Here is a 26097-nt window from a genome sequence, read left to right on the forward strand (position 1 = left end):
TCGGAGGGGCAGTACTGAGGGAGTGCCGCACTGTCGGAGGGGCAGTAGTGAAGGAGCACCGCACTGTCGGAGGGGCAGTACTGAGGGAGTGTCGCACTGTCGGAGGGGCAGTAGTGAGGGAGCACCGCACTGTCGGAGGGGCAGTACTGAGGGAGTGCCGCACTGTCAGAAGGGCAGTACTGGGGGAGTGCCGCACTGTCGGAGGGGCAGTACTGAGGGAGTGCCGCACTATCGGAGGGACAGTACTGACGGAGCCCCGCACTGTCGGAGGGGCAGTACTGAGGGAATGCCGCACTGTCGGAGGTGCCGACTTTGGGATGAAACATTAAACCGAGGCCCCGTCTGCCCTCTCGGGTGGATGTAAAAGATCCCGGGGCCACTATTTGGAAGAAGAGCAGGGGGAGTTCTCCCCGGTGTCCTGGGGCCAATATTTATCCCTCAACCAACATCACTGAAACAGACGATCTGGGTCATTATCACATCGCTGTGTGTGGGAGCTTGCTGTGCGCAAATTGGCGTTTCCCACAATACAACAGTGAGCGCACTCCAAAAGTACTTCATTGGCTGTGAAGCACTTTGACATGTCGGGTCGTGAAAGGCGCGATATAAACTCAAGTCAGTCTTATCTTCATTGGACAGTGACAGTTCCACCTCAATCTCTTCACAGAGTAAGTGAAGAAACTTCTCTGACCGCTGAACCTTGACCCCAGTCTGTACTACAGGATGAAGCCTGGACCTTTGGCCTGGTCCGGTTACTTGCTGTATCTCTGCATTATCAGCGGTGAGTCACACAAGGTCATTCTCCGAATAACTCACTCCCAGGGCAGGTACAGCACGGGGTACATACAGAGTAAAGCTCCCTCGACACTGTCCCATCAAACACTCCCAGGGCAGGTACAGGGGGTTAGATACAGAGTAAAGCTCCCTCGACACTGTCCCCTCAAACACTCCCAGGGCAGGTACAGGGGGTTAGATACAGAGTAAAGCTCCCTCTACACTGTCCCATCAAACACTCCCAGAGCAGGTACAGGGGGTTAGATACAGAGTATAGCTCCCTCGACACTGTCCCCTCAAACACTCCCAGGGCAGGTACAGGGGGTTAGATACAGAGTAAAGCTCCCTCTACACTGTCCCATCAAACACTCCCAGGGCAGGTACAGGGGGTTAGATACAGAGTAAAGCTCCCTCTACACTGTCCCATCAAACACTCCCAGGGCAGGTACAGGGGGTTAGATACAGAGTAAAGCTCCCTCTACACTGTCCCATCAAACACTCCCAGGGCAGGTACAGGGGGTTAGATACAGGGTAAAGCTCCCTCTACACTGTCCCATCAAACACTCCCAGGGCAGGTACAGGGGGTTAGATACAGAGTAAAGCTCCCTCTACACTATCCCATCAAACACTCCCAGGGCAGGTACAAGTGGTTAGATACAGAGTAAAGCTCCCTCTACACTGTCCCATCAAACACTCCCAGGGCAGGTACAGCACGGGGTACATACAGAGTAAAGCTCCCTCTACACTGTCCCATCAAACACTCCCAGGGCAGGTACAGGGGGTACCTACAGAGTAAAGCTCCCTCTACACTGTCCCATCAAACACTCCCAGGGCAGGTACAGCACGGGGTTAGATACAGAGTAAAGCTCCCTCGACACTGTCCCATCAAACACTCCCAGGGCAGGTACAGGGGGTTAGATACAGAGTAAAGCTCCCTCCACACTGTCCCATCAAACACTCCCAGGGCAGGTACAGGGGGTTAGATACAGAGTAAAGCTGCCTTGATGGAGAATTACGTGGATGTTGCGTGTTTGCTGTCGGCAGGGTCAGGGATGAGGCAGATGTTCCGGAAGCATCCAGAGAACACAAGCTCGATCGAAGGTGCGACGAGTGTGCTGCGGTGTGAGGTCGAAGGTTTGACCGGTCCTGTCCAGTGGGAGAAGGATGGACTTCTGCTCGGACCAGGCCGGAAGTTTCCGGGCTTCCCCCGTTACAGCGTGACTGGGAGCCTTGCTGCAGGTACAGAGGGGCTCATACCCTAACCCCCACCCCAACACCACCCTCCGTCTATATCACTCCCGGCCGGTACACAGGAACAGGAGGCCCATTCAGTCCCTCGAGCCTGTTACACAGGAACAGGAGGAGGCCCATTCGGCCCCTCGAGCCTGTTACACAGGAACAGGAGGCCCATTCAGCCCCTCGAGCCTGTTACACAGGAACAGGAGGAGGCCCATTCAGTCCCTCGAGCCTGTTACACAGGAACAGGAGGAGGCCCATTCAGCCCCTCGAGCCTGTTACACAGGAACAGGAGGAGGCCCATTCAGCCGCTCGAGCCTGTTACACAGGAACAGGAGGAGGCCCATTCAGCCGCTCGAGCCTGTTACACAGGAACAGGAGGAGGCCCATTCGGCCCCTCGAGCCTGTTACACAGGAACAGGAGGAGGGCCATTCAGTCCCTCGAGCTTGTTACACAGGAACAGGAGGAGGCCCATTCAGCCCCTCGAGCCCGTTACACAGGAACAGGAGGAGGCCCATTCAGCCCCTCGAGCCTGTTACACAGGAACAGGAGGAGGCCCATTCAGCCCCTCGAGCCTGTTACACAGGAACAGGAGGCCCATTCAGCCCCTCGAGCCTGTTACACAGGAACAGGAGGAGGCCCATTCAGCCCCTCGAGCCTGTTACACAGGAACAGGAGGAGGCCCATTCAGCCCCTCGAGCCTGTTACACAGGAACAGGAGGAGGCCCATTCAGCCCCTCGAGCCTGTTACACAGGAACAGGAGGAGGCCCATTCAGTCCCTCGAGCCTGTTACACAGGAACAGGAGGAGGCCCATTCAGCCCCTCGAGCCTGTTACACAGGAACAGGAGGAGGTCCATTCAGCCCCTCGAGCCTGTTACACAGGAACAGGAGCAGGCCCATTCAGCCCCTCGAGCCTGTGGTGACCTTCTGCCCATCAGTCGTCTGGATTGCAGCCGGTCAGTCTGTGCTAACCTCTGACCTCTGACCCTCCCCAGGGGTGTTTGACCTACGGATGAAGGCAGTGGGACTGGAAGATGATGCATCCTATCAGTGCCAGGTGGGCCGATCGGAGTCCAGTCCAGGGATCATCTCCCGAACGGCCTGGCTGGAGGTCCTTAGTGAGTATCGCATCACACTGTCGGAGGGGCAGTACTGAGGGAGTGCTGCACTGTCGGAGGGGCAGTACTGAGGGAGTGCCGCACTGTCGGAGGGGCAGTACTGAGGGAGTGCCCCGCACTGTCGGAGGGGCAGTACTGAGGGAGCGCCGCACTGTCGGAGGGGCAGTACTGAGGGAGCCCCGCACTGTCGGAGGGGCAGTACTGAGGGAGCGCCGCGCTGTCGGAGGGGCAGTACTGAGGGAGTGCCGCACTGTCGGAGGGGCAGTACTGAGGGAACGCCGCACAGTCGGAGGGCCAGTACTGAGGGAGTGCCGCACTGTCGGAGGGGCAGTACTGAGGGAGCGCCGCACAGTCGGAGGGGCAGTACTGAGGGAGCGCCGCACTGTCGGAGGGGCAGTACTGAGGGAGCGCCGCACTGTCGGAGGGGCAGTACTGAGGGAGTGCCGCACAGTCGGAGGGCCAGTACTGAGGGAGTGCCGCACTGTCGGAGGGGCAGTACTGAGGGAGCGCCGCACTGTCGGAGGGGCAGTACTGAGGGAGTGCTGCACTGTCGGAGGGGCAGTACTGAGGGAGTGCCGCACTGTCGGAGGGGCAGTACTGAGGGAGTGCCCCGCACTGTCGGAGGGGCAGTACTGAGGGAGCCCCGCACTGTCGGAGGGGCAGTACTGAGGGAGCGCCGCACTGTCGGAGGGGCAGTACTGAGGGAGTGCCGCACTGTCGGAGGGGCAGTACTGAGGGAGCGCCGCACAGTCGGAGGGCCAGTAATGAGGGAGCGCCGCATTGTCGGAGGAGCAGTACTGAGGGAGCGCCGCACAGTCGGAGGGGCAGTACTGAGGGAGTGCCGCACTGTCGGAGGGGCAGTACTGAGGGAGTGTCTCACTGGCGGAGGGGCAGTAACATAGAAACATAGAAAATAGGTGCAGGAGTAGGCCATTCGGCCCTTCTAGCCTGCACCGCCATTCAATGAGTTCATGGCTGAACATGAAACTTCAGTACCCCATTCCTGCTTTCTCCCCATAACCCTTGATCCCCCGAGTAGTAAGGACTACATCTAACTCCTTTTTGAATATATTTTGTGAATTGGCTTCAACAACTTTCTGTGGTGGAGAATTCCACAGGTTCACCACTCTCTGGGTGAAGATGTTTCTCCTCATCTCAGTCCTAAATGGCTTACCCCTTATCCTTAGACTGTGACCCCTGGTTCTGGACTTCCCCAACATTGGGAACATTCTTCCTGCATCTAACCTGTCTCAACCCGTCAGAATTTTAAACGTTTCTATGAAATCCCCTCTCATTCTTCTGAACTCCAGTGAATACAAGCCCAGTTGATCCAGTCTTTCTTGATAGGTCAGTCCCGCCATCCCGGGAATCAGTCTGGTGAACCTTCGCTGCACTCCCTCAATAGCAAGAATGTCCTTCCTCAAGTTAGGAGACCAAAACTGTACACAATACTCCAGGTGTGGCCTCACCAAGGCCCTGTACAACTGTAGCAACACCTCCCTGTCCCTGTACTCAAATCCCCTCGCTATGAAGGCCAACATGCCATTTGCTTTCTTAACCGCCTGCTGTACCTGCATGCCAACCTTCAATGACTGATGTACCATGACACCCAGGTCTCGTTGCACCTCCCCTTTTCCTAATCTGTCACCATTCAGATAATAGTCTGTCTCTCTGTTTTTACCACCAAAGTGGATAACCTCACATTTATCCACATTATACTTCATCTGCCATGCATTTGCCCACTCACCTAACCTATCCAAGTCACTCTGCAGCCTCATAGCATCCTCCTCGCAGCTCACACTGCCACCCAACTTAGTGTCATCCGCAAATTTGGAGATACTGCATTTAATCCCCTCGTCTAAATCATTAATGTACAATGTAAACAGCTGGGGTCCCAGCACAGAACCTTGCGGTACCCCACTAGTCACTGCCTGCCATTCTGAAAAGTACCCGTTTACTCCTACTCTTTGCTTCCTGTCTGACAACCAGTTCTCAATCCATGTCAGCACACTACCCCCAATCCCATGTGCTTTAACTTTGCACATTAATCTCTTGTGTGGGACCTTGTCGAAAGCCTTCTGAAAGTCCAAATATACCACATCAACTGGTTCTCCCTTGTCCACTCTACTGGAAACATCCTCAAAAAATTCCAGAAGATTTGTCAAGCATGATTTCCCTTTCACAAATCCATGCTGACTTGGACCTATCATGTCACCTTTTTCCAAATGCGCTGCTATGACATCCTTAATAATTGATTCCATCATTTTACCCACTACTGAGGTCAGGCTGACCGGTCTATAATTCCCTGTTTTCTCTCTCCCTCCTTTTTTAAAAAGTGGGGTTACGTTGGCTACCCTCCACTCCATAGGTACAGGGAGCGCCGTAATGCGCTGTCGGAGGCGCAGTACTGAGGGAGTGCCGCACTGTCGGAGGCGCAGTACTGAGGGAGTGCCGCACTGTCGGAGGGGCAGTACTGAGGGAGTGCCGCACTGTCGGAGGGGCAGTACTGAGGGAGAGCTGCACTGTCGGAGGGGCAGTACTGAGGGAGTGCCGCACTGTCGGAGGGGCAGTACTGAGGGAGAGCTGCACTGTCGGAGGGGCAGTACTGAGGGAGTGCCGCACTGTCGGAGGGGCAGTACTGAGGGAGCGCCGCACTGTCGGAGGGGCGGTACTGAGGGAGCACCGCACTGTCGGAGGGGCAGTACTGAGGGAGCGCCGCACTGTCGGAGGGGCAGTACTGAGGGAGCGCCGCACTGTCGGAGGGGCAGTACTGAGGGAGCGGCGCACTGTCGGAGGAGCAGTACTGAGGGAGTGCCGCATTGTCGGAGGGGCAGTACTGAGGGAGCGCCGCACTGTCGGAGGGGCAGTACTGAGGGAGCGCCGCACTGTCGGAGGGGCAGTACTGAGGGAGTGCCGCACTGTCGGAGGGGCAGTACTGAGGGAGTGCCGCACTGTCGGAGGGGCAGTACTGAGGGAGCGCCGCACTGTCGGAGGGGCAGTACTGAGGGAGCGCCGCACTGTCGGAGGGGCAGTACTGAGGGAGCACCGCACTGTCGGAGGTGCCGTCTTTCGGATGAGACATTAAACCGAGGCCCCGTCTGCTCTCTCGGGTGGATGTAAAAGTTCCCACGACCACTATTGGTAGAAGAGCAGGGGGAGTTCTCCCCGGTGACCTGGGCCCCAAGCTCTGGAATACTTTCCCTTACCTCTCCACCTCCCTTTCTTAATTCAAGAGACTCCTTAAAAGCAACATCTTTTCGCAAGCTTTTGTTCACCTGCCCTAATTTCCACTTTTGAGGCTTGGTGTTATATTTTTTGTCTCATAACACACCTGTGAAGTGCCGTGCGACCTTTCACTCCGTGAAAGTTGCTATAGAAATGCAGGTTGTTGTTTGTTGGTAATTATCATCACAGGCAGCCCCTCGGAATCGAGAAAGACTTGCCTCCACTCTTAACACGAGTCCTGAGGTGACTGAACAGTCCAATACGGAACCACAGTCCCTGTCACAGGTGGGACAGACAGACGTTGAGGGAAGGGGAGGGTGGGACAGATAGACGTTGAGGGAAGGGGAGGGTGGGACAGATAGACGTTGAGGGAAGGGGAGGGTGGGACAGATAGACGTTGAGGGAAGGGGAGGGTGGGACAGATAGACGTTGAGGGAAGGGGAGGGTGGGACAGATAGACGTTGAGGGAAGGGGAGGGTGGGACAGATAGACGTTGAGGGAAGGGGAGGGTGGGACAGATAGACGTTGAGGGAAGGGGAGGGTGGGACAGATAGACGTTGAGGGAAGGGGAGGGTGGGACAGATAGACGTTGAGGGAAGGGGAGGGTGGGACAGATAGACGTTGAGGGAAGGGGAGGGTGGGACAGATAGACGTTGAGGGAAGGGGAGGGTGGGACAGATAGACGTTGAGGGAAGGGGAGGGTGGGACAGATAGACGTTGAGGGAAGGGGAGGGTGGGACAGATAGACGTTGAGGGAAGGGGAGGGTGGGACAGATAGACGTTGAGGGAAGGGGAGGGTGGGACAGATAGATGTTGAGGGAAGGGGAGGGTGGGACAGATAGACGTTGAGGGAAGGGGTGGGTGGGACAGATAGACGTTGAGGGAAGGGGAGGGTGGGACAGACAGACGTTGAGGGAAGGGGAGGGTGGGACAGATAGACGTTGAGGGAAGGGGAGGGTGGGACAGATAGACGTTGAGGGAAGGGGGAGGGTGGGACAGATAGACGTTGAGGGAAGGGGAGGGTGGGACTGGTTTGCCGCACGCTCCTTCCGCTGCCTGCGCTTGGTTTCTGCACGCTCTCGGCGACGAGACTCGAGGTGCTCAGTGCCCTCCCGGATGCACTCCCTCCACTTAGGGCGGACTGGTCTTTGTGCCGGGGACTCCCAGGTGTCGGTGGGGATGTTGCACTTTATATCAGGGAGGCTTTGAGGGTGGTCCCTTGTAATGTTTCCTCTGCCCACCTTTGGCCCGTTTGCCCGTGAAGGAGTTCCGAGTAGAGCGCTTGCTTTGGGGAGTCTCATGTCTGGGGGGACATGCGGACAATGTGGCCCTGCCCAGCGGAGCTGGTCGAGTGTGGTCAGTGCTTCGATGCTGGGGATGTTGGCCTGGTCGAGGACGCTAACGTTGGTGCGTCTGTCCTCCCGGGGGATTGGCAGGATCTTGCGGAGACATCATTGGTGGTATTTCTCCAGCGACTTGAGGTGTCTACTGTACACGGTAAAAACCGTTTCCCTTCTCCCCACAGTACCCCCGTGCGTTCCCACGATCGAGAATTTGGACACGCAGAGTCCCGTGACCTGGATCGCGGGAGAGGAATATTCGTTGACCTGTCACGCCCGAGATTCAAAGCCAGCGTCGACCATATTCTTCACAAAGAGTGAGTGAGACAGAGCGGGACGGGAAAGGGAGTGAGAGGGAGTGAGAGAGAAAACGGAAATAATATCTCCTCCTCACCCTGTCTCACCGGAGAATGGAGAGAGCCCAGGCCAATCCTGCTCTCCCAGCCCCGGAATCTGGGGCCGGCATTAAGCTCCCGTTATTTAATAGTTGAACTCTAACCTCTAAGCCTACCCCTTCTCACTGACAGGCGGTGTGGAACTTTCTGGATCTGAGACCACGGTGAACCCGGGATCGAAGGACAAACTCTTCTCAACGGTGTCCATTATCAGGTTAGTACAGATCCTGGGTGTACACTGTCCCGCCAAACTCTTCCCCTACACCGTCCCGCCAAACACTCCCCCTACACCGTCCCGCCAAACTCTTCCCCTACACTGTCCCGTCAAACACTCCCCCTACACTGTCCCGTCAAACACTCCCCCACACCGTCCCATCAAACACTCCCCCTACACTGTCCCGCCAAACTCTTCCCCTACACTGTCCCGTCAAACACTCCCTTTACACCGTCCCGCCAAACTCTTCCCCTACACCGTCCCGCCAAACTCTTCCCCTACACTGTCCCGCCAAACTCTTCCCCTACACTGTCCCGTCAAACACTCCCCCTACACTGTCCCGCCAAACTCTTCCCCTACACTGTCCCGTCAAACTCTTCCCCTACACCGTCCCGTCAAACACTCCCCCTACACTGTCCCGTCAAACACTCCCCCTACACTGTCCCATCAAACTCTTCCCCTACACTGTCCCGTCAAACACTCCCCCTACGCCGTCCCGTCAAACACTCCCCCACACCGTCCCGTCAAACACTCCCCCTACACTGTCCCGTCAAACACTCCCCCCACACCGTCCCGCCAAACTCTTCCCCTACACTGTCCCGTCAAACACTCCGCCTACGCCGTCCCGTCAAACACTCCCCCACACCGTCCCGTCAAACACTCCCCCTACACTGTCCCGTCAAACACTCCCCCTACACTGTCCCGTCAAACACTCCCCCTACACTGTCCCGTCAAACACTCCCCCTACACTGTCCCGTCAAACACTCCCCCTACACTGTCCCGCCAAACTCTTCCCCTACACTGTCCCGTCAAACACTCCCCCTACACTGTCCTGTCAAACACTCCCCCTACACTGTCCCGTCAAACTCTTCCCCTACACTGTCCCGTCAAACACTCCCCCACACCGTCCCGTCAAACACACCCCTACACTGTCCCGTCAAACACCTCCATACGCCGTCCCATCAAACACTCCCCCTACACTGTCCCGTCAAACACACCCCCACACCGCCGCGTCAAACACTCCCCCTACACTGTCCCGTCAAACACACCCCTACATTGTCCCGTCAAACACTCCCCCTACACTGTCCCGTCAAACACTGTCCCGTCAAAAACTTCCCCTACACTGTCCCGTCAAACACACCCCTACACTGTCCCGTCAAACACTCCCCATACACTGTCCCGTCAAACACACCCCTACAACGTCCCGTCAAACACACCCCTACACTGTCCCGTCAAACACTCCCCCTACACTGTCCCGTCAAACACTCCCCCTACACCGTCCCATCAAACACTCCCATACACTGTCCCGTCAAACACTCCCCCTACACCGTCCCGTCAAACACTCCCATACACTGTCCCGTCAAACATTCCCATACACCGTCCCGTCAAACACTCCCATACACCGTCCCGTCAAACACTCCCCCGACACCGTCCCGTCAAACACTCCCCCTACACTGTCCCGTCAAACACTCCCCCTACACTGTCCCGTCAAACACTCCCCCTACACCGTCCCGTCAAACACTCCCCCTACACCGTCCCGTCAAACACTCCCCCTACACCGTCCCGTCAAACACTCCCCCTACACCGTCCCGTCAAACACTCCCCATACACCGTCCCGTCAAACACTCCCCATACACCGTCCCATCAAACACTCCCCCTACACTGTCCCGTCAAACACTCCCCCTACACTGTCCCGTCAAACACTCCCCCTACACTGTCCCGTCAAACACTCCACCTACACTGTCCCGTCAAACACTCCCCCTACACCGTCCCGTCAAACACTCCCAGGGCAGGTACAGGGGGTTAGATACAGAGTAAAGCTCCCTCTACACTGTCCCATCAAACACTCCCAGGGCAGGTACAGGGGGTTAGATACAGAGTAAAGCTCCCTCTACACTGTCCCATCAAACACACCCAGGGCAGGTACAGGGGGTTAGATACAGAGTAAAGCTCCCTCTACACTGTCCCATCAAACACTCCCAGGGCAGGTACAGGGGGTTAGATACAGAGTAAAGCTCCCGCTACACTGTCCCATCAAACACTCCCAGGGCAGGTACAGGGGGTTAGATACAGAGTAAAGCTCCCTCTACACTGTCCCATCAAACACTCCCAGGGCAGGTACAGGGGGTTAGATACAGAGTAAAGCTTCCTCTACACTATCCCATCAAACACTCCCAGGGCAGGTACAGGGGGTTAGATACAGAGTAAAGCTCCCTCTACACTGTCCCATCAAACACTCCCAGGGCAGGTACAGGGGGTTAGATACAGAGTAAAGCTCCCTCTACACTGTCCCATCAAACACTCCCAGGGCAGGTACAGGGGGTTAGATACAGAGTAAAGCTCCCTCTACACTGTCCCATCAAACACTCCCAGGGTAGGTACATGGGGTTAGATATAGAGTAAAGCTCCCTCTGCACTGTCCCATCAAACACTCCCAGGGCAGGTACAGGGGGTTAGATACAGAGTAAAGCTCCCTCTACACTGTCCCATCAAACACTGCCAGGGCAGGTACAGGGGGTAAGATACAGAGTAAAGCTCCCCCGACACTGTCCCATCAAACACTCCCAGGGTAGGTACAGGGGGTTAGATACAGAGTAAAGCTCCCTCTACACTGTCCCATCAAACACTCCCAGGGCAGGTACAGGGGGTTAGATACAGAGTAAAGCTCCCTCTACACTGTCCCATCAAACACTCCCAGGGCAGGTACAGGGGGATAGATACAGAGTAAAGCTCCCTCTACACTGTCCCGTCAAACACTCCCTCTACACCGTCCCGTCAAACCATTCCCTACACGGTCACGTCAAACACTCTCTCTACACCGTCCCGTCAAACACATCCCTACAGGGTCCTGTCAAACACTCCCCCACACCGTCCCGTCAAACACTCCCTCTACACCGTCCCGTCAAACGCTCTCTCTACAGCGTCCCATCAAACACACCCCTACACCGTCCCATCAAACACTCCCCTACACTGTCCCGTCAAACACTCCCCCTACACTGTCCCGTCAAACACTCCCCCTACACCGTCCCGTCAAACACTCCCCCTACATGTCCTGTCAAACACACCCCCGACACCGTCCCATCAAACACTCCCTCTACACCGTCCCGTCAAACACTCCCATACACCGTCCCCTCAAACATTCCCATACACCGCCCCGTCAAATACTCCCATACACCGTCCCGTCAAACACTCCCCGACACCGTCCCGTCAAACACACCCCTACACCGTCCCGTCAAACACTCCCCGACACCGTCCCGTCAAACACACCCCTACACCGTCCCGTCAAACACTCCCCCTACACTGTCCCATCAAACACTCCCAGGGCAGGTACAGGGGGTTAGATACAGAGTAAAGCTCCCTCTACACTGTCCCATCAAACACTCCCAGGGCAGGTACAGGGGGTTAGATACAGAGTAAAGCTCCCTCTACACTGTCCCATCAAACACACCCAGGGCAGGTACAGGGGGTTAGATACAGAGTAAAGCTCCCTCTACACTGTCCCATCAAACACTCCCAGGGCAGGTACAGGGGGTTAGATACAGAGTAAAGCTCCCTCTACACTGTCCCATCAAACACTCCCAGGGCAGGTACAGGGGGTTAGATACAGAGTAAAGCTCCCTCTACACTGTCCCATCAAACACTCCCAGGGCAGGTACAGGGGGTTAGATACAGAGTAAAGCTTCCTCTACACTATCCCATCAAACACTCCCAGGGCAGGTACAGGGGGTTAGATACAGAGTAAAGCTCCCTCTACACTGTCCCATCAAACACTCCCAGGGCAGGTACAGGGGGTTAGATACAGAGTAAAGCTCCCTCTACACTGTCCCATCAAACACTCCCAGGGCAGGTACAGGGGGTTAGATACAGAGTAAAGCTCCCTCTACACTGTCCCATCAAACACTCCCAGGGCAGGTACATGGGGTTAGATATAGAGTAAAGCTCCCTCTGCACTGTCCCATCAAACACTCCCAGGGCAGGTACAAGGGGTTAGATACAGAGTAAAGCTCCCTCTACACTGTCCCATCAAACACTGCCAGGGCAGGTACAGGGGGTAAGATACAGAGTAAAGCTCCCCCGACACTGTCCCATCAAACACTCCCAGGGCAGGTACAGGGGGTTAGATACAGAGTAAAGCTCCCTCTACACTGTCCCATCAAACACTCCTAGGGCAGGTACAGGGGGATAGATACAGAGTAAAGCTCCCTCTACACTGTCCCGTCAAACACTCCCTCTACACCGTCACGTCAAACCATTCCCTACACGGTCACGTCAAACACTCTCTCTACACCGTCCCGTCAAACACATCCCTACACGGTCCTGTCAAACACTCCCCCACACCGTCCCGTCAAACACTCCCTCTACACCGTCCCGTCAAACGCTCTCTCTACACCGTCCCGTCAAACACATCCCTACACGGTCCTGTCAAACACTCCCTCTACACTGTCCCATCAAACACTCCCAGGGTAGGTACATGGGGTTAGATATAGAGTAAAGCTCCCTCTGCACTGTCCCATCAAACACTCCCAGGGCAGGTACAGGGGGTTAGATACAGAGTAAAGCTCCCTCTACACTGTCCCATCAAACACTGCCAGGGCAGGTACAGGGGGTAAGATACAGAGTAAAGCTCCCCCGACACTGTCCCATCAAACACTCCCAGGGTAGGTACAGGGGGTTAGATACAGAGTAAAGCTCCCTCTACACTGTCCCATCAAACACTCCCAGGGCAGGTACAGGGGGTTAGATACAGAGTAAAGCTCCCTCTACACTGTCCCATCAAACACTCCCAGGGCAGGTACAGGGGGATAGATACAGAGTAAAGCTCCCTCTACACTGTCCCGTCAAACACTCCCTCTACACCGTCCCGTCAAACCATTCCCTACACGGTCACGTCAAACACTCTCTCTACACCGTCCCGTCAAACACATCCCTACACGGTCCTGTCAAACACTCCCCCACACCGTCCCGTCAAACACTCCCTCTACACCGTCCCGTCAAACGCTCTCTCTACAGCGTCCCATCAAACACACCCCTACACCGTCCCATCAAACACTCCCCTACACTGTCCCGTCAAACACTCCCCCTACACTGTCCCGTCAAACACTCCCCCTACACCGTCCCGTCAAACACTCCCCCTACATGTCCTGTCAAACACACCCCCGACACCGTCCCATCAAACACTCCCTCTACACCGTCCCGTCAAACACTCCCATACACCGTCCCCTCAAACATTCCCATACACCGCCCCGTCAAATACTCCCATACACCGTCCCGTCAAACACTCCCCGACACCGTCCCGTCAAACACACCCCTACACCGTCCCGTCAAACACTCCCCGACACCGTCCCGTCAAACACACCCCTACACCGTCCCGTCAAACACTCCCCCTACACTGTCCCATCAAACACTCCCAGGGCAGGTACAGGGGGTTAGATACAGAGTAAAGCTCCCTCTACACTGTCCCATCAAACACTCCCAGGGCAGGTACAGGGGGTTAGATACAGAGTAAAGCTCCCTCTACACTGTCCCATCAAACACACCCAGGGCAGGTACAGGGGGTTAGATACAGAGTAAAGCTCCCTCTACACTGTCCCATCAAACACTCCCAGGGCAGGTACAGGGGGTTAGATACAGAGTAAAGCTCCCTCTACACTGTCCCATCAAACACTCCCAGGGCAGGTACAGGGGGTTAGATACAGAGTAAAGCTCCCTCTACACTGTCCCATCAAACACTCCCAGGGCAGGTACAGGGGGTTAGATACAGAGTAAAGCTTCCTCTACACTATCCCATCAAACACTCCCAGGGCAGGTACAGGGGGTTAGATACAGAGTAAAGCTCCCTCTACACTGTCCCATCAAACACTCCCAGGGCAGGTACAGGGGGTTAGATACAGAGTAAAGCTCCCTCTACACTGTCCCATCAAACACTCCCAGGGCAGGTACAGGGGGTTAGATACAGAGTAAAGCTCCCTCTACACTGTCCCATCAAACACTCCCAGGGCAGGTACATGGGGTTAGATATAGAGTAAAGCTCCCTCTGCACTGTCCCATCAAACACTCCCAGGGCAGGTACAGGGGGTTAGATACAGAGTAAAGCTCCCTCTACACTGTCCCATCAAACACTGCCAGGGCAGGTACAGGGGGTAAGATACAGAGTAAAGCTCCCCCGACACTGTCCCATCAAACACTCCCAGGGCAGGTACAGGGGGTTAGATACAGAGTAAAGCTCCCTCTACACTGTCCCATCAAACACTCCCAGGGCAGGTACAGGGGGATAGATACAGAGTAAAGCTCCCTCTACACTGTCCCGTCAAACACTCCCTCTACACCGTCCCGTCAAACCATTCCCTACACGGTCACGTCAAACACTCTCTCTACACCGTCCCGTCAAACACACCCCTACACGGTCCTGTCAAACACTCCCCCACACCGTCCCGTCAAACACTCCCTCTACACCGTCCCGTCAAACGCTCTCTCTACAGCGTCCCATCAAACACACCCCTACACCGTCCCATCAAACACTCCCCTACACTGTCCCGTCAAACACTCCCCCTACACTGTCCCGTCAAACACTCCCCCTACACCGTCCCGTCAAACACTCCCCCTACATGTCCTGTCAAACACACCCCCTACACCGTCCCATCAAACACTCCCTCTACACCGTCCCGTCAAACACTCCCATACACCGTCCCCTCAAACATTCCCATACACCGCCCCGTCAAATACTCCCATACACCGTCCCGTCAAACACTCCTCGACACCGTCCCGTCAAACACACCCCTACACCGTCCCGTCAAACACTCCCCGACACCGTCCCGTCAAACACACCCCTACACCGTCCCGTCAAACACTCCCCCTACACTGTCCCATCAAACACTCCCAGGGCAGGTACAGGGGGTTAGATACAGAGTAAAGCTCCCTCTACACTGTCCCGTCAAACACTCCCTCTACACCGTCCCGTCAAACCATTCCCTACACGGTCACGTCAAACACTCTCTCTACACCGTCCCGTCAAACACACCCCTACACGGTCCTGTCAAACACTCCCCCACACCGTCCCGTCAAACACTCCCTCTACACCGTCCCGTCAAACGCTCTCTCTACAGCGTCCCATCAAACACACCCCTACACCGTCCCATCAAACACTCCCCTACACTGTCCCGTCAAACACTCCCCCTACACTGTCCCGTCAAACACTCCCCCTACACCGTCCCGTCAAACACTCCCCCTACATGTCCTGTCAAACACACCCCCTACACCGTCCCATCAAACACTCCCTCTACACCGTCCCGTCAAACACTCCCATACACCGTCCCCTCAAACATTCCCATACACCGCCCCGTCAAATACTCCCATACACCGTCCCGTCAAACACTCCTCGACACCGTCCCGTCAAACACACCCCTACACCGTCCCGTCAAACACTCCCCCTACACTGTCCCATCAAACACTCCCAGGGCAGGTACAGCACGAGGTTAGATACAGAGTAAAGCTCCCTCTACACTGTCCCATCAAACACTCCCAGGGCAGGTACAGGGGGTTAGATACAGAGTAAAGCTCCCTCTACACTGTCCCATCAAACACTCCCAGGGCAGGTACAGGGGGTTAGATACAGAGTAAAGCTCCCCCTACACTGTCCCCATCAAATGCTCCCAGGGCAGGTACAGGGGGTTAGATACAGAGTAAAGCTCCCTCTACACTGTCCCATCAAACACTCCCAGGGCAGGTACAGGGGATTAGATACAGAGTGTGGTCTCACTGGGTTGATTTAGTCCTCTCTCTATCTGCAGGATCATCCCACAAAGCTCGGATAATGGGAATGAGATGTTGTGTGGGGCTTCGAACGTCGCTTTGACCCAGCCCCGGACCAGTGGCTTCACCATGAACGTTTTGTGTAAGTTTTACTCAGGGCACGACATCGGGTTCCTGCAAAGTCTGTCTCCGCGTTGACTTGAATTTATATAGCACCTTTAATGAAGTAGAATGTCCCAAGGTGCTTCGCACGATCAAACACAATTTGACCCCGAGCCGCTTTAGGAGATATTCGGGACAGGCGACCAAGAGCCGTGTTGAAGTGATCGGTTTTAAGGAGCGTCTTAAAGGAGGAGAGAGAGGGAGAGAGGTTTAGGGAGGGAGTTCCAGAGCTTGGGGCCCAGGCAACAGAAGGCACGGCCACCGATGGTGGAGCGATTATAATCAGGGATGGTCAGGAGGTCAGAATTGGAGGAGCGCAGAGATCAACATTCCATTGACTCTGGATCAGTTCCTATGGAGTGGAGGGTAGCCAATGTAACCCCACTTTTTAAAAAAGGAGGGAGAGAGAAAGCAGGGAATTATAGACCGGTCAGCCTGACCTCAGTAGTGGGTAAAATGATGGAATCAATTATTAAGGATGTCATAGCAGTGCATTTGGAAAGAGGTGACATGATAGGTCCAAGTCAGCATGGATTTGTGAAAGGGAGATCATGCTTGACAAATCTTCTGGAATTTTTTGAGGATGTTTCCAGTAAAGTGGATAAGGGAGAACCAGTTGATGTGGTGTATTTGGACTTTCAGAAGGCTTTCGACAAGGTCCCACACAAGAGATTAATGTGCAAAGTTAAAGCACATGGGATTGGGGGTAGTGTGCTGACATGGATTGAGAGCTGGTTGTCAGACAGGAAGCAAAGAGTAGGAGTAAATGGGTACTTTTCAGAATGGCAGGCAGTGACTAGTGGGGTACCGCAAGGTTCTGTGCTGGGGCCCCAGCTGTTTACACTGTACATTAATGATTTAGACGAGGGGATTAAATGTAGTATCTCCAAATTTGCGGATGACACTAAGTTGGGTGGCAGTGTGAGCTGCGAGGAGGATGCTATGAGGCTGCAGAGTGACTTGGATAGGTTAGGTGAGTGGGCAAATGCATGGCAGATGAAGTATAATGTGGATAAATGTGAGGTTATCCACTTTGGTGGTAAAAACAGAGAGACAGACTATTATCTGAATGGTGACAGATTAGGAAAAGGGGAGGTGCAACGAGACCTGGGTGTCATGGTACATCAGTCATTGAAGGTTGGCATGCAGGTACAGCAGGCGGTTAAGAAAGCAAATGGCATGTTGGCCTTCATAGCGAGCTGATTTGAGTACAGGGGCAGGGAGATGTAACTACAGTTGTATAGGGCCTTGGTGAGGCCACACCTGGAGTATTGTGTTCAGTTTTGGTCTCCTAATCTGAGGAAGGACATTCTTGCTATTGAGGGAGTGCAGCGAAGGTTCACCAGACTGATTCCCGGGATGGTGGGACTGACCTATCAAGAAAGACTGGATCAACTGGGCTTGTATTCACTGGAGTTCAGAAGAATAAGAGGGGACCTCATAGAAATGTTTAAAATTCTGACGGGACTGGACAGGTTAGATGCAGGAAGAATGTTCCCGATGTTGGGGAAGTCCAGAACCAAAGGTCACAGTCTAAGGATAAGGGGGAAGCCATTTAGGACCGAGATGAGGAGAAACTTCTTCACCCAGAGAGTGGTGAACCTGTGGAATTCTCTACCACAGAAAGTTGTTGAGGCCAATTCACTAAATATATTCAAAAAGGAGTTAGATGTAGTCCTTACTACTAGGGGGATCAAGGGGTATGGCGAGAAAGCAGGAATGGGGTAATGAAGTTTCATGTTCAGCCATGAACTCATTGAATGGCGGTGAAGGCTAGAAGGGCCGAATGGCCTACTCCTGCACCTATTTTCTATGTTTCTATGTTTCTATCTGGGAGGGTTGTAGGGGCTTGAGGAGGGTAGAGAGATAGGGAGGGGTGTAGGGGCTGGAGGAGGTTACAGAGATAGGGAGGGGTGCAGGGGCTGGAGGGGGTTACAGAGATAGGGAGGGGTGTAGGGGCTGGAGGGGGTTACAGAGATAGGGAGGGGTGTAGGGGCTGGAGGAGGTTACAGAGATAGGGAGGTGTGTAGGGGCTGGAGGAGGTTACAGCGATAGGGAGGGATGTAGGGGCTGGAGGAGGGTAGAGAGATAGGAACGGGTGTAGGGCTGGAGGGGGTTACAGAGATAGGGAGGGGTGTAGGGGCTGGAGGAGGTTACAGAGATAGGAACGGGTGTAGGGCTGGAGGGGGTTACAGAGATAGGGAGGGGTGTAGGGGCTGGAGAAGGTTACAGCGATAGGGAGGGATGTAGGGGCTGGAGGAGGTTACAGAGATAGGGAGGGGTATAGGGGCTGGAGAAGGTTACAGAGAAAGGGAGGGATGTAGGGGCTGGAGCGGGTTACAGCGATAGAGAGGGGTGTAGGGGCTGGAGGGGGTTACAGAGATAGGGAGGGGTGCAGGGGCTGGAGGAGGTTACAGGGATAGGGAGGGGTCTAAGGGCTGGAGGAGGTTACAGAGATAGGGAGGGGTGTAGGGGCTGGAGGAGGTTACAGCGATAGAGAGGGGTGTAGGGGCTGGAGGAGGTTACAGAGATAGGGAGTGGAGTAACGGCTGGAGGAGGTTTCAGAGATAGGGAGGGGAGTAATGGCTGGAGGAGGTTACGGAGATATGGAGGGGTGTAGGGGCTGGAGGGGGTTACAGAGATAGGGAGGGGTGTAGGGGCTGGAGGAGGTTACAGAGTTAGGGAGGGGTGTAAGGGCTGGAGGAGGTTACAGAGTTAGGGAGGGGTGTCGGGGCTGGAGGGGGTTACAGAGATAGGGAGGGGTGTAGGGGCTGGAGGAGGTTACAGAGATACAGAGGGGTGTAGGGGCTGGAAGAGGTTACAGAGATACAGAGGGGTGTAGGGGCTGGAGCGGGTTACAGAGATAGGGAGGGGTGTAGGGGCTGGAGGAGGTTACAGAGATAGGGAGGGGTGTAGGGCGGGAGGAGGTTACAGAGAGAGGGAGGGGTGTAGGAGCTGGAGGAGGTTACAGAGATAGGGAGGGGTGTAGGGGCTGGAGGAGATTACAGAGATAGGGAGGGGTGTAGGGGCTGGAGGAGGTTACAGAGATAGGGAGGGGTGTAGGGGCTGGAGGAGGTTACAGAGATAGGGAGGGGTGTTGGGGCTGGAGGAGGTTACAGAGATAGGGAGGGGTGTAGGGGCTGGAGGAGATTACAGAGATAGGGAGGGGTGTAGGGGCTGGAGGAGGTTACAGAGATAGGGAGGGGTGTAGGGGCTGGAGGAGGTTACAGAGATCGGGAGGGGTGTTGGGGCTGGAGGAGGTTACAGAGATAGGGAGGGGTGTAGAGGCTGGAGGGGGTTACAGAGATAGGGAGGGGTGTAGGGGCTGGAGGAGGTTACAGAGATGGGGAGGGGTGTCGGGGCTGGAGGAGATTACAGAGATAGGGAGGGGTGTCGGGGCTGGAGGAGGTTACAGAGATAGGGAGGGGTGTAGGGGCTGGAGGAGGTTACAGAGATAGGGAGGGGTGTAGGGGCTGGTGGAAGTTACAGAGATAGGGAGGGGTGTAGGGGCTGGAGGAGGTTACAGAGATAGGGAGGGGTGTAGGGGCTGGAGGAGGTTACAGAGATAGGGAGGGGTGTCGGGGCTGGAGGAGATTACAGAGATAGGGAGGGGTGTCGGGGCTGGAGGAGGTTACAGAGATAGGGAGGGGTGTAGGGGCTGGAGGAGGTTACAGAGATAGGGAGGGGTGTAGGGGCTGGAGGAAGTTACAGAGATAGGGAGGGGTGTTGGGGCTGGAGGAGATTACAGAGATAGGGAGTGGTGTTGGGGCTGGAGGAGGTTACAGAGATAGGGAGGGGTGTAGGGGCTGGAGGAGGTTACAGAGATAGGGAGGGATGTCGGGGCTGGAGGAGGTTACAGAGATAGGGAGGGGTGTAGGGGCTGGAGGGGGTTACAGAGTTAGGGAGGGGTGTCGGGACTGGAGGAGGTTACAGAGATAGGGAGGGGTGTCGGGGCTGGAGGAGGTTACAGAGATAGGGAGGGGTGTAGGGGCTGGAGGAGGTTACAGAGATAGGGAGGGGTGTAGGGGCTGGAGGAGGTTACAGAGATAGGGAGGTGCATTGAGCCTGATTCAGCGCCTGGGGAGTGAGAATGAGGGGAAGGAGTCACCTGTAGGAAGAGGCTGTGGGGTATGAACAATGCCCAGGTTGGGCCCCTGTGAATAAAGAGTTAACGAGGGTTACTAACCGATTTTTTAAAAGATTGGTTCCCGGGATGTGACCGTCGCTGGCCAAGGCCGGCATTTATTGCCCATCCCCCTCATCGCCCCTTGAGAAGGTGGGGGTGAGCCCCCTTCTTGAACCGCTGCAGTCCGTGTGGTGAAGGTGCTCCCACAGTGCTGTTAGGGAGGGAGTTCCAGGATTGTGACCCAGCGACGATGAAGGAACGGCCGATATATTCCCAAGTCGAGGGATGGATGGTGTGTGACTGGGAGGGGAACGTGGAGGGGGTGGTGTTCCCATGGACCTGCTGCCCTTGTCCCTGGAGGCGGGGAGAGGCGGCGGGTTTGGGAGGTGCTGCCGGAGATGCCTTGGCGAGTTGCCGCGGTGCAGACGGTAAAGCCAAGGCGATGCTGGGTAACCCCGGCACTGGGTGTCAGTGGAGGAGAGAGGGCAGGCCCCGCGAGGCCTCTGCCCCCAGGCCTCGGCCGCATGCTCGCAGCTGAGAATAATCGTCGCTCCCCTTCCAGCCGGAGCCCAGCCTCCGATCGCCTGCCTGTCGATGGGGTCACTGGGGGAGGGGGGGGGGGGCAGTAACCCCCCCCAGGTAATTGCCCCACCGCGAGTGTCGCTTGGTGGTCCTGAGGCTCGGGGCGCTGACCTGGTACCGCCCAGGATGTCCCTACGTGTGACGTTCGGCAATGCCCCACTTAGTTCTCCCCACCTCAGTCTCGGCAGACCCCTGGAGGGTCAGCCTGCGCGATTGGGGCAAAAACGGCTCAAATTGTGACCCCCCCCCCGCCCCCACGACCTCCTTGTGGCCCTGTGACCTCCTCGTTCCTCCCTGTGACCTGTGACCCCAGCACCACCTCTGTGTGACCCTGCAATGCCCCTCGTACCTCTCTGCGACCCTGAGACACACCCACCCCCTGTTGACCTCTGACCCGGGTCTTACCCCCCCCCCCCCCCCTTTTTGCTTTCAGTCCCCCCGCAGATGCCCAGGGTCGAAGGTTACGATCGCCATCAGGTCAAAGCCGGAGAGACGCTGCAATTGGTCTGCAGCTCGAGCGGAGGCAACCCATTGGCTACGCTGCAGTGGCTCAAGGTTTGATACAGCCAATGGCTGTGCGGCGCTCCCTCAGTACTGCCCCTCCGACAGTCACTCCCTCAGTACCGCCCCTCCGACAGTGCAGCGCTCCCTCAGTACTGCCCCTCCGACAGTGCGGCACTCCCTCAGTACTGCCCCTCCGACAGTGGGGCGCTCCCTCAGTACTGCCCCTCCGACAGTGCGGCACTCCCTCAGTACTGCCCCTCCGACAGTACGGCACTCCCTCAGTACTGCCCCTCCGACAGTGCGGCGCTCCCTCAGTACTGCCCCTCCGACAGTGCGGCACTCCCTCAGTACTGCCCCTCCGACAGTGCGGCACTCCCTCAGTACTGCCCCTCCGACAGTGCGGGGCTCCCTCAGTACTGCCCCTCCGACAGTGCGGCACTCCCTCAGTACTGCCCCTCCGACAGTGCGGCACTCCCTCAGTACTGCCCCTCCGACAGTGCGGCACTCCCTCAGTACTGCCCCTCCGACAGTGCGGCACTCCCTCAGTACTGCCCCTCCGACACTCCCTCAGTACTGCCCCTCCGACACTCCCTCAGTACTGCCCCTCCGACAGTGCAGGGCTCCCTCAGTACTGCCCCTTCGACAGTGCGGCACTCCCTCAGTACTGCCCCTCCGACAGTGCGGCACTCCCTCAGTACTGCCCCTCCGACACTCCCTCAGTACTGCCCCTTCGACACTCCCTCAGTACTGCCCCTTCGACAGTGCGGCACTCCCTCAGTACTGCCCCTCCGACACTCCCTCAGTACTGCCCCTTCGACAGTGCGGCACTCCCTCAGTACTGCCCCTCCGACAGTGCGGCACTCCCTCAGTACTGCCCCTCCGACACTCCCTCAGTACTGCCCCTCCGACACTCCCTCAGTACTGCCCCTCCGACAGTACGGCGCTCCCTCGGATCCTCTGCTGGTGATGTCCATTGATCCAGATTTTGATTCTCGGTTCTGATTGGTCACTCAGGACGAGACGGTGCTCTCGACGACGTGGGAGACGGAGGAGAGGAGACGATCAGCACGCAGCGTCCTGACCTATCCCGTCACACCGGAGGACAACGCGGTGAAACTCACGTGTGAGGCAATGAATCAGGTCACTGCGACTCCACTCAGAACCGTCATCATACTCCACGTAGTGTGTGAGTCTCGGGAACTTTCACTGGGGTACGGGTCCCACACACACTGACTCTCACTGGGGTACAGTCCCATACACACTGACTCTCACTGGGGTACAGTCCCACATACACTGACTCTCACTGTGGTACGGGTCCCACACACACTGACTCTCACTGGGGTACAGTCCCACACACACTGACTCTCACTGGGGTACAGGTCCCACACACACTGACTCTCACTGGGGTACGGGTCCCACACACACTGACTCTCACTGGGGTACAATCCCACACACACTGACTCTCACTGGGGTACAGTCCCACACACACTGACTCTCACTGGGGTACGGGTCCCACACACACTGACTCTCACTGGGGTACAGTCCCACACACACTGACTCTCACTGGGGTATGGGTCCCACACACACTGACTCTCACTGGGGTACAGGTCCCACACACACTGACTCTCACTGGGGTACAGTCCCACACACACTGACTCTCACTGGGGTACGAGTCCCACACACTGACTCTCACTGGGGTACAGTCCCACACACACTGACTCTCACTGGGGTACGGGTCCCACACACTGACTCTCACTGGGGGACAGTCCCACACACACTGACTCTCACTGGGGTACGGGTCCCACACACACTGACTCTCACTGGGGTACAGTCCCACACACACACTGACTCTCACTGGGGTACAGTCCCACACACACTGACTCTCACTGGGGTACAGTCCCACACACACTGACTCTCACTGGGGTACAGTCCCACACACACTGACTCTCACTGGGGTACAGTCCCACACACACTGACTCTCACTGGGGTACAGTCCCACACACACTGACTGTCACTGGGGTACGGGTCCCACATACACTGACTCTCACTGGGGTACAGTCCCACACACACTGGCTCTCACTGGGGTACAGGTCCCACACACACTGACTCTCACTGGGGTACGGGTCCCACACACACTGACACTCACTGGGGTACAATCCCACACACAATGATTCTCACTGGGGTACAGGTCCCACACACACTGACTCTCACTGGGGTACGGGTCCCACACACACTGACTCTCACTGGGGTACACTCCCACACACACTGACTCTCACTGGGTTACGGGTCCCACACACACTGACTCTCACTGGGGTACAGTCCCACACACACTGACTCTCACTGGGGTACACTCCCACACACACTGACTCTCACTGGGTTACGGGTCCCACACACACTGACTCACACTGGGGTACGGGTCCCACACACACTGACTCTCACTGGGGTACAGTCCCACACACACTGACTCTCACTGGGGTACAGTCCAACACACACTGACTCTCACTGGGGTACGGGTCCCACACACACTGACTCTCACTGGGGTACGGGTCCCACACACACTGACTCTCACTGGGGTACAGGTCCCACACACACTGACTCTCACTGGGGTACGGGTCCCACACACACTGACTCTCACTGGGGTACAGTCCCACACACACTGTCTCTCACTGGGGTACGGGTCACACACACACTGACTCTCACTGGGGTACGGGTCCCACACACACTGACTCTCACTGGGGTACGGGTCCCACACACACTGACTCTCACTGGGGTACAGTCCCACACACACTGACTCTAACTGGGGTACAGTCCCACACACACTGACTCTCACTGGGGTACGGGTCCCACACACACTGACTCTCACTGGGGTACAGTCCCACACACACTGACTCTCACTGGGGTACAGGTCCCACACACACTGACTCTCACTGGGGTACGGGTCCCACACACACTGACTCTCACTGGGGTACAGTCCCACACACACTGACTCTCACTGGGGTACGGTGCGGGTTGTATTGAGAGTGTCACTCGCTCTGTTCTGTGCACAGTTGCTCCGGTGAGTGTGAAAATAGTCGGATCGACCCGAGCATTGGAAAATAAACAGATATCGCTGTCGTGCAGCACATCGGCCAGTAACCCACCTGCCAAAGTTCGCTGGAGGGCCAGTGGCAAACAACTGAACATCACTGAGGCCACGTACACCCAGGTATGTCTGATTCACAGTGCGGCGTTCCCTCAGTACTGCCCCTCCGACAGTGCGGCGATCCCTCAGTTCTGCCCCTCCGACAGTGCGGCGCTCCCTCAGTACTGCCCCTCCGACAGTGCAGCACTCCCTCAGTACTGCCCCTCCGACAGTGCGGCGCTCCCTCAGTACTGCCCCTCCGACAGTGCAGCACTCCCTCAGTACTGCCCCTCCGACAGTGCGGCGCTCCCTCAGTACTGCCCCTCCGACAGTGCGGCGCTCCCTCAGTACTGCCCCTCCGAAGTGCGGCGCTCCCTCAGTACTGCCCCTCCGACAGTGCGGGGCTCCCTCAGTACTGCCCCTCCGACAGTGCGCCGCTCCCTCAGTACTGCCCCTCCGACAGTGTGGCGCTCCCTCAGTACTGCCCCTCCGACAGTGCGCCGCTCCCTCAGTACTGCCCCTCCGACAGTGGAGCACTCCCTCAGTACTGCCCCTCCGACAGTGCGGCGCTCCCTCAGCACTGCCCCTCCGACAGTGCGGCACTCCCTCAGCACTGCCCCTCCGACACTGCGGTGCTCCCTCAGTACCGCCCCTCCGACAGTGCGGCACTCCCTCAGTACTACCCCTGCGACAGTGCGGCACTCCCTCAGTACTGCCCCTCTGACAGTGCGGCACTCCCTCAGTACTTCCCCTCCGACAGTGCGGCGCTCCCTCAGTACTGTCCCTCCGACAGTGCGGCACTCCCTCAGTACTTCCCCTCCGACAGTGCGGCGCTCCCTCAGTACTGCCCCTCCGACAGTGTGGCACTCCCTCAGTACTGCCCCTCCGACAGTGCGGCACTCCCTCAGTACTTCCCCTCCGACAGTGCGGCACTCCCTCAGTACTGTCCCTCCGACAGTGCGGCACTCCCTCAGTACTGCCCCTCCGACAGTGCGGCGCTCCCTCAGTACTGCCCCTCCGACAGTGCAGCACTCCCTCAGTACTGCCCCTCTGACAGTGCAGCACTCCCTCAGTACCGCCCTTCCGACAGTGCGGCACTCCCTCAGTACTGTCCCTCCGACAGTGCGGGGCTCCCTCAGTACCGCCCCTCCGACAGTGCGGCACTCCCTCAGTACCGCCCCTCCGACAGTGCGCCACTCCCTCAGTACCGCCCCTCCGACAGTGCGGCACTCCCTCAGTACTGCCCCTCCGACAGTGCGGCACTCCCTCAGCACTGCCCCTCCGACAGTGCAGCACTCCCTCAGTACTGCCCCTCCGACAGTGCCGCACTCCCTCAATTAGAGATTGTTTGGGGTGCAGTCGACAATTGCTTCTGACCTCTCGGTGACCTTCCGACCCCCCCCAGGCCGTTGACGGAGGAGTGACCACCGTGTCCAACGTGACTTTGACCGCCACGCGGGTCAACGATGGGATGAGCATCGTCTGCGAGGCCCTGAATGAGGCTGTTTTCGTCACCAAGAGCGCGAGCGCCGTTATCAAAGTGCACTG

The 26097-nt window shown here is 56.7% G+C and overlaps 1 protein-coding gene across 1 annotated transcript in view; it reads left to right on the forward strand.

Moving 5' to 3' along the window:
* Positions 1-723: 723 nt before the first annotated feature.
* The window catches only part of nphs1 (NPHS1 adhesion molecule, nephrin), a 133659-nt gene continuing 108285 nt past the window's right edge, over positions 724-26097 (forward strand). The window contains exons 1-10 of the mRNA XM_070872301.1: positions 724-781; positions 1819-2013; positions 3009-3131; positions 7882-8013; positions 8224-8305; positions 16093-16196; positions 21358-21479; positions 22443-22614; positions 24476-24633; positions 25955-26096. Of these exons, the coding sequence (XP_070728402.1) occupies positions 724-781; positions 1819-2013; positions 3009-3131; positions 7882-8013; positions 8224-8305; positions 16093-16196; positions 21358-21479; positions 22443-22614; positions 24476-24633; positions 25955-26096 (1288 nt within the window). The remainder of the gene's footprint in view (positions 782-1818; positions 2014-3008; positions 3132-7881; positions 8014-8223; positions 8306-16092; positions 16197-21357; positions 21480-22442; positions 22615-24475; positions 24634-25954; position 26097) is intronic.

Source organism: Pristiophorus japonicus, unplaced genomic scaffold (genome assembly GCF_044704955.1).
Source record: "Pristiophorus japonicus isolate sPriJap1 unplaced genomic scaffold, sPriJap1.hap1 HAP1_SCAFFOLD_304, whole genome shotgun sequence".
In the NCBI taxonomy this organism is placed as follows: Eukaryota; Metazoa; Chordata; class Chondrichthyes; family Pristiophoridae; genus Pristiophorus; species Pristiophorus japonicus.